General features: G+C 36.8%; 1 protein-coding gene across 26 annotated transcripts in view; it reads right to left on the reverse strand.

Annotated features, from left to right (window-relative positions):
* Positions 1–9,432: 9,432 nt before the first annotated feature.
* The window catches only part of CREM (cAMP responsive element modulator), an 85,513-nt gene continuing 77,650 nt past the window's right edge, over positions 9,433–17,295 (reverse strand). For 20 of the 26 annotated variants that reach the window (XM_077151985.1, XM_077151977.1, XM_077151942.1 and 17 more), the window contains 2 exons: positions 14,394–14,550; positions 9,433–9,659 (listed from right to left, as the gene is read on the reverse strand). In XM_077151985.1, the coding sequence (XP_077008100.1) occupies positions 9,515–9,659; positions 14,394–14,550 (302 nt within the window). In that variant the 3' untranslated portion in view covers positions 9,433–9,514. The other 6 variants (XM_077151986.1, XM_077151974.1, XM_077151944.1 and 3 more) reach the window with 1 other exon arrangement.

The raw sequence follows: 17,295 nt of genomic DNA on the forward strand, positions 1-17,295 counted from the left end.
ATTGTCCACTAAGTATTTTAGCAGGAGGAATGAGTCCTGTAGCTTGCTACTCTGCCATCTTCTATCACTTCTCTCTGCCCATCAGTTTTGAAGTGTTCATAGACTAAACATGTTTCAAAGAAAACAAGGAATTATATATATAGCATGTAGGTTTTTTAGGGCCATGGCTGTGACACCAAGCCCAGTTTTAGTGCTCAATGAATGCTGGAAAGGTCGAGCCACTCAAGAGCATTAGTGACTTAGGTGGAAACTGGGTAAGGCCTGACCCCAAATTGCAGGGTCCAATGTTCTTGAACATTAGTGTATCTCAGAAACATGTAGAACTTGTTAAAAATACAAATACCCAGACTTATTGAATTCAAATAGTAGATATATGGATTGCCAAAGAGAGCAAACATTTGGGCACACCCATGTTATCCTCTGCCTAAAATGACTATTAATGACTATTTTCATTAAGCTCCTCCGTGTTTGGGCTACTTGTCTCTTCAAAAGTGAAGTAACAGTACTGTATTTTAAAAGGGAAGAATTTAAAAATCGTTTCCTAAGTCAAGCCTGACATTTTGTTTGTCATAAGTTAGTGCTCCTCAGAGCAGTATCAGAGGCCTGAGATTAACGAACACTAACAGCAAGACATCATAAGCTTTGTTAAAAGCCATTTGTTCTAGAAAATTATTCCACCATATGTCAAATGTCTTTCACAAAGTAGTGAGGCCAAGATGAATCTGGCAGGGATTCTCTGTCCTGCAATTGTCTCATGGAGACCAGCTGGAGTTTTGGATACTGAGCGACAGAGTTTTTCCTTCCAGGGTTTCCATCTATTCAGATCACAGGAACAAATGCTTTCTCAAAAAGGAAGCCTTCACCAAAGCTGGTTGAAAATACATAGGGTTTTCATCGAAGTTTTAAATTTTAAATTTTTAAAATTCATAGAATTTTTCATAGAAAAATAATAGCATTGCGGTAATAAAAAGATAACCTTAGTTAAGAAATCCGAGTATTTCTAGCCTCTCCACTGCAAAGAACAATGAATATTATATTGGTTTCCTTGTGGGTAAAATGAAAGGGGTAAATTATACCTCTATGGCTTCTTTTAGCTTTAAAATTCTATTTCATTGTGTACAGCTGTAGCTTTGGTATTCCATTAGCTAGCCTTTAAACTGTATAGTCATTTTCTTCTGATTAGTATCAGGGATTATAAAAAAACAGAGAGAAACCAATACGTGCTTTTAGTACATCTGCACATGTACTAAAAGCACGTATTAGGTTTGGGTGTTCCTCAATCTAACCACTTGGCGTACAGAAGTAGCTCTCATCAGCCACCACCTACTTGGGCCCTGGCCAACAAGGTCTTCTCACCTCAGTTTCCTGCCTTTGAGTTCAGGCTGGGTGAGAGCAGCCAGGACAGAGAGGCTCTGAGCTCTCTGCACTCCTGCCCATCAGGGCTGCTCTTGGTCTAGCAGCTATGTGTCCTTGGGCAAGCTACCTGACCTCTTTATACCTGCTTCCTCACCTGCAAAATGGGGGTGATCATACAAGCAGCCAACACTTAATGGGTTAAAGAATTACATGTGATAAGCCCCATAGGGTGCATAGTGTGGGGCCTGGCAGAAGAAGCACTTAGTACTTAGTAGCAGTTACTTTATTACCATGACTGTATGGTTATAGGGTCTATATAATTCAGTAAATAATGTCAAAGAAAGTCTGTAAAGGTGCTGCCACAGCCCCTGGTCCCAGCAAGTTGTGCCTCTCCTTCAGACTTATTTCTACTAATACAACGTCACTATTGACTTGGGGGAATGAATGGCACATGGCACAGCTCTGCAGATGGTACAATAATTGGAGGAAATAGGTGGCATGATCAATGAATTAAATGCATCCTTTTCACACAAGAAACTAGTGACTGTGTTTCTCCTCTCAGGGGAGGGGTTTGGGAGTCAAGGATGGAAGATTTACTTTTGCAAATCTATGTATCTTTTGAACTGTAAGTATATCTTACATATAGGTATATACTATACCTATATATAAAAACAAATATTTTTAACCAAGTAAATTTTTGAAAAAGTAAAAACATCCCATTCGTAATTTAAAGTTATGCATTCCCCTTTGAGAGCTGGAGAGCTAGAAGACTTCACTCCAGCAAACTGTACTTGTGCTACTATAATTATGTGTCCTTTGCGGGTAGTTTTAACTGTGCAACTCCACAACCTGAAGCTGGGTTGTTATGGGTTGAATTATGTTCCCCCAAAAGATGTGTTCAAGTCCTAACATCCAGTCCTGTGACTATGACCTTATTTGGAAATAGAATCTTAGATGTTATTAGTTAAGATGAAGTGAAATGATTACGGTGGGCCATAATCCAATTGACTGGTGTCCTTATAAAAAGGGGAGAATTGGATTGGAAGGTGGGGGCAGGTAGGGGAGAGAACACCATGGATTCTTGGCTTGAGAAAGGCATGGAACAGTTCCCTTCAGACTTCAGAGGGAGCACAGCCCTGCTAGCACCCTGATTTTGGACTTCTAGCCTTCAGAACTCTGGGATAATAAACTTCTGTTGTTTTAAGCCATCCAATTTGAGGTATGTGTACTGCAACCACAGGAAACTAAAACACTGACATCCACAACTGGAAGGTATTGGTAGAAATTATGGGAGGACAGATATGGAAGGAGGGAAAATCTTTTTTGCTAATTATGCAGGTTTTGACTGGTTTCTGTAGAAAGGAACCAAAGGAATTCCTACTGTAGTTTTGGAGCAGGGTTTCAACTCTGATCCTAATCCCAGATCTTATAGATAAATTACTGCCCAGAAAAGGTAGAGACTGAATTAAAGGAAAGAAATATAGAGACAAAGTGACAAAGTGTGCATATGTGTGTCTATGCAAGTCTGTATGTGTATAGTACAATAACCACATTGGCTCAACCTTTTGTTAGTTTTTTAATAAAGAAAAAAAAAAACTTGCTTCTTTCTGAAAATTAAGATTGGCTTAGAAATAACAAGGATTGCATTTTATTTGTGCAATACAACCTAAAATATCAGTTTTCTTTTTTTTCTTAATTTTCCATCCCTGATTTGTGTGTGTGTGAAGAGAATTGCCTTGAAAATATTCTAAATCTCATTATAAATAAGCTAGGATGACAAAGTGTATCTATAAGGAACAAACAATACTGTGTCAAAAAAATAATACTTTGTGGATTAAGATGGCAGTATGAGATGCTTCAGGGCTCTGTCTCCTGACAAGCTCTGAACAACCAGCAAGAACTGGCAGAATCATCTTTCAAAGATCCATGAAACAATTAAAGGTCTGCGTCTGCAGTCACAGGGTAAGAGCTGAATCGAGAAAAAGGTACTTAAAAGAGGTAGGATCTCCTGGTGGCCTGGCTGGGCCCCACCCCACTCCCCCACCGCCCCCACCTCCCCACCTCTCATCGGCTCTGCATGGAGTGGCCCACACTACCAGTGCAAATCCCTTGTCCTTGTTCCAGAGGAAGTAGACTAACCCTTGTGCAGACACTGGGAGCACACACATCTGGCTCAATCTTGCTATCTCAGAACTTGCCATGCATGGAAATGCAGCTTATGGAATTCTCCTACAATGCTAAGGGAGTGTAGTCAAGTCATGCAGCTTGGAGCAAGGGATTGCTGGCTGTTGAACATACAGTGTAGGGTCCAGGACCACGAGGAAACAATTTCCAAGGGAAAAGGGAACATCTGGAACTATGTAAACAGGGTAATTCTCAGGGCCACACATGCACGCTCAAGACAAGACAACAGGCATAGAAAAGATCAGGGGGGTTCCTAAACTTTGGCCTGGAGCTATTTTCTAAACTAACTATTATAGTTAGATAAACTAACTATTATCTAACTGGATAAGCCCTGAAGGAGAGCACCTGAAATCAAGGAAAGGTCCCTCATAACACTGGACACAAGCTTAAAGAACAGATGCCTCGGAGTCAAAGTTCCAATAACCACACATTAAAATATCAAAATGTTCCTGTTTCACTAAAAGGTTAGAAAACATACAAAGAAAGAGGAAGTAATGGCCCCAGCAAAGAAGAAGATTAAAGCATTAGAAACCATCAAAGAGAAAGACCAGACCTGGAATATATCAAAGACTTTAAAAAGTGGTCTTAAATACCATTTAAATGTACTCAAAGTGCTAAAAGAAAACATGGACAAAGAACTAAAGGAAATCAGGAAAACAACAGATGAAAACAAAGAAAATACCAATAGACAGAAATTGTAGAAAGGGAACAAACAAAGCTGAAGACCACAATAACAAAAATTAAAAGTTCCCTAGAGAGGTGCAACAATGGATTGGAGCTGGCAGAAGAAAGAATCAGAGAACCTGAAAATAAAACAATTGAAATCACTGTCTGAGGAGCAGAAAGAAGAAAGAATGAAGAAAGAGCTTTAAGAACCTGTGGAACACCATCAAACGTACCAATATAAGTATTATGAGATTTGCAGAAGAAGAAAGAGAGAAAGGGGCAGAGAGAACATTCAAAGAAATAATGACTGAAAACTTACAAATTTAATGAAAGACATGAATATACTTATCCAAGATGCTCAACAAACTCCAAACAGGATAAACCCAAATAGTTCCACAAAGTGGCATATTAATATCAAACTGTCAAATGCCAAAGATAGAGAATTATGAAAGATGCTTGAGAGAAGCAGCATGTCACATACAAGAGAACCTCAATAAGATTAAGTTGTGATTTCTCATCAGAAACCCTGGAGGCAATGGGATGACATATTCAAAGTGCTGAAAGCAAAACATTGACAACCAAGAATTCTATATCCAGCACAACTGTCTTTCAAAAATGAGGGAGAGATCAAGACATTCCCAGATAAACAAAAGCTAAAGGAATACATCACCACTAGACTGGCCCTAAAGATTGGCCAAGAGATGCTAAATATAGCTAAATAAAGGTTGAAAGGAAACCACAATAAACAATAGACTGAAGCCATATAAGAAATAAAGATCTTGGGTAAGGACAACAACATAGGTAAATACAAATGCTAGTACTATTATATTTTTGGTTTAGAACTCCATTTTTTAGTTCCTACAGGATCTAAAAGGTAAGTTATAAAATGAATTATGGACTGTATAAACAGGTGATTTGTGAAAGATGGAAGAGTTTAGGAACATAATTTGTGTATGACATTAAAGTTAAGTTGGTGTCAGAGCAAACAAGATTGTTCAAGATTTACAATATTAAATTTAAGCCCCGTGCTATGTACAAGGACAATATCAGAGAATATGCAAGCTCATAGAAACAGAAATTAGAGTGCCGGCTGACAGGGGCTGAGGACAGGGGAATGGGAAGTTTATGATGGGTGCTGGGTTTCTGTTTGGGGAGGTGGGAAAGTTTCAGAAATGGAAGATGGTGAGGGTACTGCAATATTGTAAATACAAATACTCCCGCCCAATGGTATGCTTGGGAGTGGTTGAGATGTGCAATGTGGCAAAATATTAAACTTGAGGGATCTGGGCAGCTGGGGGGATAGGGGTATGTTGTAATTTTCTGTATGAGATTTGTATTATTTTTGTAACTGTCGTGTAAATTTGAAAGCATTTTTAAAAACACTGTGTTAAGAATACATTTAAAATTCTAAAATGTGTAAATATGAAATGTAGATTCAAAATCTACTTCCTACATTTCCTTATGAGAAAATGGATTTATACAGAAAAAAAGCTATACATGTAGTATTAAAACTAAAATATACCAGTCTTGATAGTTTAGAATCAGATCTGTGTCTACAGTATGATCTTAGAAGAGATTAAGCATATTTAGTTTCTAAAAACACAGTATATTATAATAAAATAGTATCAAAGTCATAAATCCTTGCTAGTCAACTGGCCACAGCTCTGCTAGCCTCACACATACCCATAGTATTTAATTATTTTGGTTGCAGACTAGAAAAACAGTGCTGGTTTAACAAGGTATCATTACATGTGAGTGTGTATGTATGTGTGCATTTATTTATTTGAAGTCAGACAATGCTTTATTGATTGGTGTTACTACACCCAGAGTCTGGGGCACAGAGAGCACATAAAAAAATGTTTGCTAAACCCAATGGAGGAAGGAAGGCAGGCCAGCCCCAAATATTTTCTCCGAATATTTGGCTGGCTTCACTCACTCTTTTCTCTCTCTGGCATCTATCACACTCCAAATTTGCCTTCATTTACATTATGATCTGATTAACGTTGGTGGCTGCCTCCCAGACTTTAAGCTCCATGAGAGCAGGGGCCTATTCTGGATCACGATTGTGTTCTAGGCCTAACACTGTGTCTCCTTCATTATATTTTTTAAAGGTGTATTTTAGGCATATGGGAAAGAGCAAGTACTAAACATAGGAGGGATATATGAAGAAAACTGAAAAGTGTGGTTGAGCAAGTAAAGTGGCATCAGCTTATAAAATAGTGGCTATTCACCCAACCCAAAATATGTTGCTCACGCTATATGTCCTCAGTTACAAGCAAGAGTAGTGTTCAGATACATTTAAATACATAGTAAAGGCTCACTTCCTTAATTTTTCCTTCTTATATGAGAAGGTAGTGTAATCCCATGATCCAAGACCTGTTGTTTCTATATTCAAGAGTACAGGTTCTGAACCTTTTAGAATAATAATAATAATAATAAAGTCACAAATGCAGTGACAGCTTGGGATTCTATGCAGTATTGATCTATCGAATATACAATGTCTATGTTAAGCTTCCAACATACTGTGCTCCTCTGTTCACGAGGAGGTACAGACAATATCCATCATGAGAAAGCAATGGAGAGCTATCGAATTGTGCTACTCTGGTAGCAAAAGCTTTGGTTTCAGTGACAAATTAGATGAGCATGAATAAGAGGTGCAGTGCCTTTTTGAGAGTGAGAGCCTCCCTCAAGCCCCAACTCTTTCACAAATGTCTTCTGATTTCCTGCATGATGTTAGTGCTCACAGCATGCCTACAGCAGCCATCCTCAGTTGCCTACGCAACACTCTGCCTTGCTATGGGAACCCCAATTGTCCTCAACATTGAGTGGCCTTGTACTGCACAGGTTGGAACTCTGCCCAGCTCCAGGGGTTGAGTCTTCATCAGTAACCCAATGCTTTTAATTCCATTCTTTTTGCCAATGACAGGTATGGAATGGGACTGAGACAAAAATCTGTCTGTGAGAGACACAGAGAGAATCTGGTTGAAAGACTTCTTTGCAAGTTTCCTTCCTTTTAAAACAGGAAAAAAGAAAGGGGTGTTTCTTTTCCATTTCTGGTGCCTAGAACCATGGCAGTAATATTAGGATTTAGGGCAACCAGCCTAAATGGAGAGCAGATGGCTCGCAAGAATCTGCTTGTGATGCCATGGTCAATTCTCTAATTAAGCCACCCTGGGGTTCCCTACCTCTGGACTTCTTGTTCTGTGAGATAATAAAATGTCCCTATTGTTTAAACCACTTGTGGGAGAGGAAAGGTGGGGGTGGGGTGGGAGGTTTCTGTTACTTGTGGGCCCAAGTAATTTCCTCTGAAATAATATAACCTCTCTCATGTAGTGCATACACACATGCCTTTAGTTTTTAAACATAAAATAACTCTCATGCAAGTGCGAATATTATCACTTTCCAAAATGCACAATCATTGGAGTACAGAACATGCTCTGTAATTCCTGCTGGAATATCACCGTCCCCAGCATTACCAAGGCCCTATTCAAAATCTACTTCCTACATGAATAGTTTCTCATATTAATCCCTGCTTACATCTTTTTCTAACTCTAACATATAGTTTATCTGGGCTCTAAACTGTGTACACTTTGCGCTGATTCATGGATCTCCCTCTCAGGATTTACCACTCTGAATGCAAAACAGGCTCTTAATTTATGGCAAATGACCCACTGACTAAATGAATGAATGAATGCATGCAAAGTACTGTTTTCCTTCACCTGAAATTTGGGATTTTCCTTTCCTTTTTCATCTTTGTCTTCTGTCTTCCTTTTACTTCTCTGTAGAAAAAAAGACAAAAATTGAGATAAACGAAATACAGAGCTCAAATTCTGAAGAAAGAACAAGACAGCAAAATGTGACCTGCCTTACCTTCTGGAAGTTATGGATAGGTGAAGGAAGTATGTGTGACAACATGGGGAAACAGCAGTTGGGTATAGTATGAATTACCTCCTGTCTTTATACCTCCATACAACACATTAATGAACTAGGCCTGCTAGTGAGACCTGGGGTGTTGGGGAGAATCTTGAACAAATCCAAAGCCACAGTAGAGATGATATTATGCAGAGCTGAGCACATGGGGGCATTCAACAAATGTCCCATGACTGAAGAAGAGATGACATACCATACGGTCAGAGCTTTGGGCTTCCACCCTCAACATCTTTTCTTATAAAAACAGGGCAAAATATGGGTATGTGTAGTAATCCTGCTGCCTTGTTGGAATGAACTTCATCTGAACATGCTGACATAAGAATGTTTCATCTAAATGTGGACTTCAAGCTGTTTTGAAATGAAAAATAAAATTTTGGGTTGTTTCTGTTTTTACTTTAAAACTCCTGTAGTGTTGAGCTAAAACTCAAAATAGAGGGCCATCAGCAGGAGAGCTCCAGGCAACCTAGAGAAGGGCCCACTCCATGTCACAGTTTAATTTCTAATCCCAGTTCTTCTAGACTGCGTGAAAAGCACTGGGGCCCCACTTCTGATAAGATGGCAGAAATAACATTTGCAAAGATGATAACTGGTGTAGAAACTGGCTCATATCCTTGAAAGTATGTAAATGCAATTCTAATAAGCTTTGAACTCATTCCAGCTATTAAAAATTTGTTATAACTTTCATTAGGTAAGATCAAGCCAACACTAATAACTTCTACAAGCTCTTTTATATTTCACAATATTGTAAAAACTAGTAAATGTTGAGATATTTAAATGAGCACCAAACACCACAAAGTGCAACCAACATGGTTCTATTAAAAAGTCTCTTCAACTATGGCATTCAAAGACAGCAATACAATATTTTCTTTACAAAGCAACTAATATAAAAATCTGCAAATGCCATAAATTCATTTATAGGTTATTATTCTCATAGGCATGTCATTAGATATACTTTAAATTCTTTCTGAGGTATTTTTTGTGTGTGTGGTTTATGTTCATTGTACTTCTGGATGCATTATCTTTGATCATTCTTTCCTAAAATGATTTCTTTTAAAGACCTGTAAAATTTTTTATTGCATAGGACACTATTCATGACACAGAGATTGGGAACTGCAAATATATGGTATTGGAACAAGTCTTACAAATATTGCATTTTAAGAATTTGTTACATACATTTTTTACAGTTTGTTTCTTTTAAAAAATTGAAGTTACAGCTAAGCGTCAACAAAGTACAGTGAAGCATTTTAGGAATGTTAAAAATTAGAGAATAAGATGAATGATACAAAGAAAAAAAGCCATAATTCTTGCCGGCTATATATTATATTGCCTTCAAAAGCAACTGTACATGTTGTAATCAGTTCACAGTTAAATATTTCTACTAATCTGTTTTGGGAGAGCAAATGTCTTTCAAGGTTTCAAGTTCCTCTATAAGCTTCTTGTTCTGAACTTCCAGCACTGCAACTCGACTCTCCAGACATTTTACATACTCTTTCTTTCGACGTCGACATTCTTTAGCAGCTTCCCTGAAAAAAAGTAGAAGCAAAAGGGCAAACAAAATTTTTTTTTTTTTTGCATGCTACTGACAGACGGATTGAAGTAAGGTCGGTAAATGTGATGGGTTGCATTCCAAATCTTGGAACAACACTCCCAATTCAATTTCAAACACTAAAGCCAAACTGGATTCTTAAGGGCCACAAATGTCCCTTCCACAATGGCAATTAGTAGAATTGCTGCAACTCCTGCCTTGATTAGAGTTCATAAGTAAACAAGGTCCAAGTCAAAGACAGTTACTCTGCTTTATGGCAATAAAGATCTTTGAGGGCCTTGAGTTCCTCAATGAGAGTCTTGTTTTGGTTTTCAAGCACAGCCACACGATTTTCAAGACATTTGACATATTCTTTCTTCTTCCTGCGACACTCCCGGGCAGCTTCCCTGGAACCAACACAAGGCAAATGACTACAGGAACAACTTCCCAGCACAATCCAGAATGGCTCAATGAACTTCTACCCCCCAAACTCAACAGCCAATCAGTCCTGGGTAAGGTTTGTACAAAGCCACACAACAATTGTAACCAAGCACATGCCTTTTTGAAAAATATACTGTAAGACAACAGGAACAATAAAAAATGCACGATTCCAGTTTGTCCAGCATTCATCTCAATGGTGTTTCCTTAGGGTGCTCTTCCATGAGAACAATGACCAGATCAGTGAATTGTCTTCAGTAACCCAAAACAATAGTGCTACATTCCCCAGTGGAATTTCTACAAAAACATTTCCTTTCAATTCTCTTCCATTATTTTTGCCAACTGAAAGCCACATATTCCAACATAATGAGTTAACTTTAATTGATCAAAAATAATTGGAATAATTAATCCTCAGAAAGCTTTAATGTCAGTATTGAGAGTTTTATTTTTGGAATAAATCTCAGGAATTCAAATAAGATTAATCACGACTGCAAGAAACAGTTTATTGGTTAGAAGACACAGTATGCCTATTTCTAACAATAAGCAAAAAATGCAAATTTTCGTACACCAAAATAAAATGGACACTGATTCTGTAAACTGAAGGAAAAAAGGACCAGCACATAATACAACACTCGATAATTCAGACAATTCAAATCCAGGAATATGAGAACATCACAATTAAAATTATGAAAAGGAAGTTACTGAATAACCTGCGTGTATTTCTTCTCTAGCCAGGTGCATTTAATATCCACTATACTGAATTCTACAGCACTGTAAACAAGACCAAAGGAAAAAACAGACCAGCAGCCAAAGCAACAAACGCAAATAAATGGATGAGTTGAGTGAGTCATTTTCATGCAACAATGAATGGAGCCAACATTGCCATTTTCTCCTTTTCTTCAGTGTTGAGGGGTGGAATCTACTTCACTTAAACTCTTCTATAGAATGATCCCTCTGAACACGGCTTTATTTTAGACTATTCAATTCAAGAATAACTTCCCATGGGATACATCAGTACCATGCATTAACTTAATCCATCAAAAAAGCCTCCATTGAAACAGATATTATCATTCAAATATATTTTAGCAAAAATAGTACTGAATGTCTAAAAACGAATTACTATAGTGCAAATTAACACTGCTGCAATCGTGAACTGAATGTGAGACACAACAGATCTGGCCAATTCTATTTTATTTTTAGGGTAGTTGACTCCCACTAACAACTGGATATCTGTGTTTTCTCTATGGGAAGCAAGAGTAAGCAGAAAAGAGACCTTGAAATCCCAATGAACTGCAGGAAAAGATCAACTCCTACTTCCTAGCCAAGAAGAACAATGCACTCACCCTGTGAACTCACAAAGTTTTGAACTTCTCAACTGGTTTACAGAAACATAAATAATGTGAAAGTAAACAGAATCTGTTAAAATATTGATTATTTGATCTATATGATGCTTGGGGAAAAGTTTAGAGGAAATTCAAGGATATCTATAAGGCTGCCAGTTTGGGAAGATAATTCAACTTTCTTTCCACAAAGGAACTAAAATTCACTTATGAATATGATGGTTTTCATGATTAAATCATTATAATAAAATTCTAGACAGATGGAAGGTAGTCATTTTACAAAACACATTACCATTAGATGAATTTTTAAATACTCTAATACAGGTGCTATGGGGCATTTAATTTTTAAAATTTTATTTATCCAGCTGTTTACTATAGATAGCAACACTTCATATTTTATGCATTTGTGTGTGTGTGAGTCCAGGTTACTAGAGTCAAAATGTTCCAAGCCCAAAGTTTAAATGGTCACATCAGTAGATGGTACATTCCTAAATATGTCTTCAGTTATGGAAAACACCTGTTCTTCTATTAATAGTTAGCTAAGCATTCAAGCCTTGCATTTGTCTGGGTATATCCTCAGCATGGAGAGGAAAGACATGGTGAAGGGGAACATTTCAGAAGGCTGTAAAGAAATTAAAACTTTCTCTGGATTGGCAGAAATATAATTAAATATATATTATAAATGCCAACAAAAGGAAAAAAAAGAGATAAGTGTGTATAAGAGGTCTTTCATATTAATAAGTTAATTCAGATGTTTGCCACGAACTTTAAATCTGCAGTTTATGTTGAGGCCTGTTTGAAGTGGCCTGGTGTTAGTGTAGGGGACAGGCTCTGGAATATAAAGACCACCTGATTGTATAGGCTGGCTCTGTCCAGTCTGGGCTATGTGCTTGAGTAACATTACTTAACCTCGCTGAATCTCAAATTCCTTATCTGTAACGTGAGGGTAATAACAGAACCTATTTCATGTGAAAAATGATACGAGGGTTAAAGGAATATTAGAAATAAAGCACTTGAAATTTGCCTATGGTCAATACTGAGCAACCTGATCACCACTTATAATTTGCTTTCTCTTATATTGCTCTGAAATTGAGACTGGAAAGCTGAAGTGCACCCTCCGTTTCAGAATCTGTTGCAGTTGGGAACTAGAGACGTAGTTCTATCCAATGAAATGGAAGTGAAGCTGATGGGTGGGTTCTCCAGAAGAGGTGTGGGTAGTTAGTTGTATAGTAAGTTTACAGGAACCTACTGCCTACTGTTTTATCTTTTTTCATTGTGGTAGTTCTTCTCACAAAATTTTGAAGTCTCAAAAATAAAGATAGGGGATAATCAAAGAAGGGAAATAAGAGGGCTACTTTGTAGCTCCTTCTTATTGTCTTTGGGAAAATAAGACATCAATGAATAATTTTAAGTTTGCATTAATGTCAGACTTCCTATTTCTAAACTGAATTTCACAATGTATATTCTATGATCAGAGAGGCAATTATATTCTTAGCTCCTGAGACCTCTGAAAGTATACTTTTTTTTTTTTTTTTTTAAAGACAGAGAGAAGGAAGGAAGGATAGAAGGAAGGAAGGAAGGAAGAAAGGGAAACATCTTTAAACATTTTCTTGTTTTATTGTATTCTGTTTCTCCGTTTTTGTTACATGGGCTGGGGCCGGGAATCCAACCGAGGTCCTCCGGCATAGCAGGCAAGCACTTTGCCCGCTGAGCCACCGCGGCCCGCCCTGAAAGTATACTTTTGAAGTGTTCATACTCGGCCATCATATCAAAGTTAAGGATCTTTGGTATCAAGACTTCTATTAAATAACTAGGATACTGTGTGAGCCCCTTCTATTAAATAACTAGGATACTCAGTCCTTTTGGGATTTCTGAGCAAATGCTAGACATGAAAAGTATGAATCCATTATGACTTAGTAAATGAAGAACAATCACTGATAAAGGTATGTACATTCTAATGAGCCCATCTCTGGTAATCTGTTGAGTTCTTCAATGTATGAAACTTCTTTGAGTGATTTGTAATAACTGCTATGCTTGGGACATGCAGCCAATTTAAGGATTCCTGTAACATGGCAAATTGTGACATTTAAAAAGCAATTAGTAAACTGAATATAGCTACTTCTAGTTCACACTTGGTTATAAAGGATGGGGATGAAAAAGAGACTATGCCATTCATTTTGAAAAATCAGATTAATTTTCACTATTCCCCATAATAAAAACAAGAAATATATAAGTTAAATAAAAAAAGAATTTGAAAACCAGTATTTTTATGATCTATTGTTATTTAAAAAATAGATATGGAGCAAGAAAGAGTGGGAGACGAGAGCAAGTGGATTGGAAGTACAAGTACTATATTATTAGTAGGTATCTCTAAGTGGTAGGGTGATGGGTTATTTTGTTTGTTGTTTTGTATTTCCATGTTTCTTAGAAATCATCAGAATTAATATGTATTTCAGTCTAAAAGAGAAAAAAGTTACAAAATAAATAAAAGGCAACTATATGTGAAAAAACTTAAGAACTGTTTAACTTGCACTTGGATGTAATATGCTCATAAAGAAGCTAAAAAATTACACTTACCATCTCCTTCACAAAGCAAATACCAAATATAAAATAAATATTTGTACAGGAGACCCAGGTTCGTTTCCCCGGCCCATGCACCCCCAAATTAAAATAAAAATAATATAAAGATATTTGTAGTAAAGTTCTCTAATCATCACTTAAAAAATTAATGTAGCTATTGGACATTACTCTTACCAGCAAATAGAGAGGTAGGAACCCTGACAGAAGCCAATCCAGTTATCGTTACATGCAGGGCACAAATCCATGTGAAATGTCACATAGTACTTACCTTGGAAGAAACAGCTCAGGAAGAAACAAATTTTTTACACCCCAACCACTGTAAAAAATCAGGTGTCCTGTATAACTGGTTGTTAATTGCTAGTGAAATGTCTTACCTGTTTTTCATTAGCCGCAGCTCTCGTTTGCGTGTGGCTTCTTCTGCTAGCTGCTGGGGACTGTGCAAACTTCCCGGCGAGGCAGCCATCACCACCCCCTGCGGCAATGCCGTGGTGGGAGCTCGGATCTGGTAGGTTGGCATGTCACCCGTGGCGGCTGTAATGAAACAAAATATTACAAGCTTATATAAACAATTTGCAATTTGACATTCTAGACAAAACTGACCTGGACATAGCATACTTTTTACATGTCTTAAGAAATGATCTTGCCCAGGTTTAAGATGAGTATTCGGAGGCATGTTAAGAATCTTAGGTATCAAAGACTTACTCCAGCTTTTGGAACAATGACCTTCAGCATTCTCTACATACGTTTAGGGTAGAAAAATGTCCCAATGCATTTTAGACAGGTCTTATCAAAGACTAAAGTCGAGAAGCTTTTCGACTGAGAGTTCACCTAACCTGAGTTCAGTGGTGTGCTGATAAATGTTTAACCACCAGCTCTCTGGGGTGAAAAAAAGCCAGACCTGTAGCATTTTCAAGTCTCATGATCTAAATACTTTCACCAAGGCCAATTTCAAGTTACCAACATGACTTCCCTGAATGTAGAGTTAGGAAGAGATGGACAGAAAGCAGCACACCATACAGATAAAAAGATGCAGATGCAAGAGCATAGATAAAATAATTAGAAATGATAAGTTCTGAATGTTTATTAATGTTGTTTCAACATTATTATTCTGAGCATTTATTAATGTTGTTTCAACATTATTTTTGGAATATTATACTGGAATCTATTCCAGTAATTTATTGGAATATATATTTAATTTTCAATATTGGCTGTTTTAACAACCAGTTCACAAAGATCCTGGAAATTTCAGGATCAGCTCCAGCAAGCCAGTAGGCTCTCTCCACTACAGAGATTTTCCTATTCTCTAAATAGTACTTGAAATAGTTACTGAATCTCTCCAAGTGCAAGTCCTGTTCCCAGAAAATGGCTGAGGCACAGGAAGGGATTAAGATCACAACATTTTCAGTTAAAAAATTAAAAAATTACACCAAACACAAATTTCTACTTAAAACTGGCTCTCTGAGGAAGGATAATCCCTGTCTTTCTGAGGGTTCTTGGAAGAGGGATACATTTCTAAACATTGATCTAAAACAATATTTTCTAATTGTAGTATAGTAATACAGCTAAAAAACATTTAATATTTTATTTAGTATTCAAGTGGAATATTAAAAGTAAGTCCTCAATTTCTAATTTATATTCAAATTTTGTCTATCTACTGCAATAAACATAGCTTCCTAGAAAAGACAGATGGATTTGAGTGCTGAAACATGTTTCTACTGCCAATGCTTCTACTTTGAGAACATATAGTCCAGAGTTAATGTGACACTCTGATATTAAAAATACATGCTTTCTCAAAGCTAAGTGCAAGAAAAATGTAAAAATAAGCTATTAAATCTTAAAAAGCAAAATAAAACTAGTTTGAACCAAATGCCAATCAAAGTAGGAAATACATCACTTCTATATGTCATTAAAATGCATTATACTCAAGGTTTAAAAACTGAAATTTTACCTAAATGGGAGGTAAAGACCTATTCATCCAAATGGGATATTATCATTGAACAGAACCAAGTAACTTTTAAAACTTAAACAAATATTAACACATCTCTGGGTTTTTATTTGGGTATATGCCATCCCCCACCTGCAAAGCTCAAGAATTAGGTGAAATATATACTACTTTGGGAAAGAGCAATTAAAGGTTTTCATAACATTGATAAAAGTGCCATTATATATATAAACTCCCTCTTCCTTCTACATGTAATTTTAAAAACAATGGTGATAAATACTGGGAACAAATAACTATCACCAGCAAAATCTCTATTATTAAGCTTGGGAAAGTCCTAAATTTGTTTTGTTGACTATTCAGAATACTGTATAGACATCTGGGTATGTAGAAAATGAAATATTTAAGAAGATAATTTTAAAAACTAGTTACTAAAGGTTTTTTATTTATTTGTTTAACTATCTTAGTCACATTGTCATAAGAGATTGAGTGGAGTACAGAATAACATCATTCTCCCCTCTTTTCTCTTTACCCACATCCAGGAAAGAAGGTTATGGGATAATAAAGGTTGAAACAACAGAATAACTCAAGGTTACTCAGGCTTTCTAAAAGTGGAACAATAGCCAGTGACGAAGGAGAATTTTACATATCCCTATGTTGACATTTGCAGGCAGCACAGATGCAGACCTTGGTCTGAGTTGTTCTTTCCAAACACTGTTTACAAAGAAGTGCAATAAAATTCATAGAAAGGTACATAGGGGGACGTTATATTCTTCTCTCTCGTTTTGTATACATTTGCTATTTTCTGTAATATAAAGTTAGAGCAGCATGCTTACATGATATTCAAAAGCTAGTTTAAGAGTACTCATTTAAAGAAAAAAAAGAAAAAAGTGGGGTGGAGGAGAATATTCATTAGATGAGGAATTAAGTTCATCACTGGTCTTACATTTGCCAGAAATGGTTCTAAGCAATTGCTGCCTGTTTCCAAAAACCAAAACTACTCTGAAAGGACCGAATTTGGCACCATGGAGGATAATGAAAAGAACATGCCATAGCAATTCCAAAAGAAGCATTCTTAAAATATTTTGGGCAGCAGCGCAGAAAAAAAAAATCACTTTAAAATGACAACTTGGAAGGGAATGATATATTTCAATGTGTTAGTTAGTAGGAGGTTAGATAAAAACCTGGGCTTTATTACTATTTTTCAGCCATATCAGACACTAATTTATTTCCAGCAATCCAAACCAGAGTTTACAACTCAGTTCCAGCCAGAAATATGATTAGTAGATTAAATATTAGTATGCATTAGTACAAATTTCTGTACTATCTCAAAGAAT

The sequence above is a fragment of the Tamandua tetradactyla genome, chromosome 1 (genome assembly GCF_023851605.1).
Source record: "Tamandua tetradactyla isolate mTamTet1 chromosome 1, mTamTet1.pri, whole genome shotgun sequence".
Classification (NCBI taxonomy): domain Eukaryota; kingdom Metazoa; phylum Chordata; class Mammalia; order Pilosa; family Myrmecophagidae; genus Tamandua; species Tamandua tetradactyla.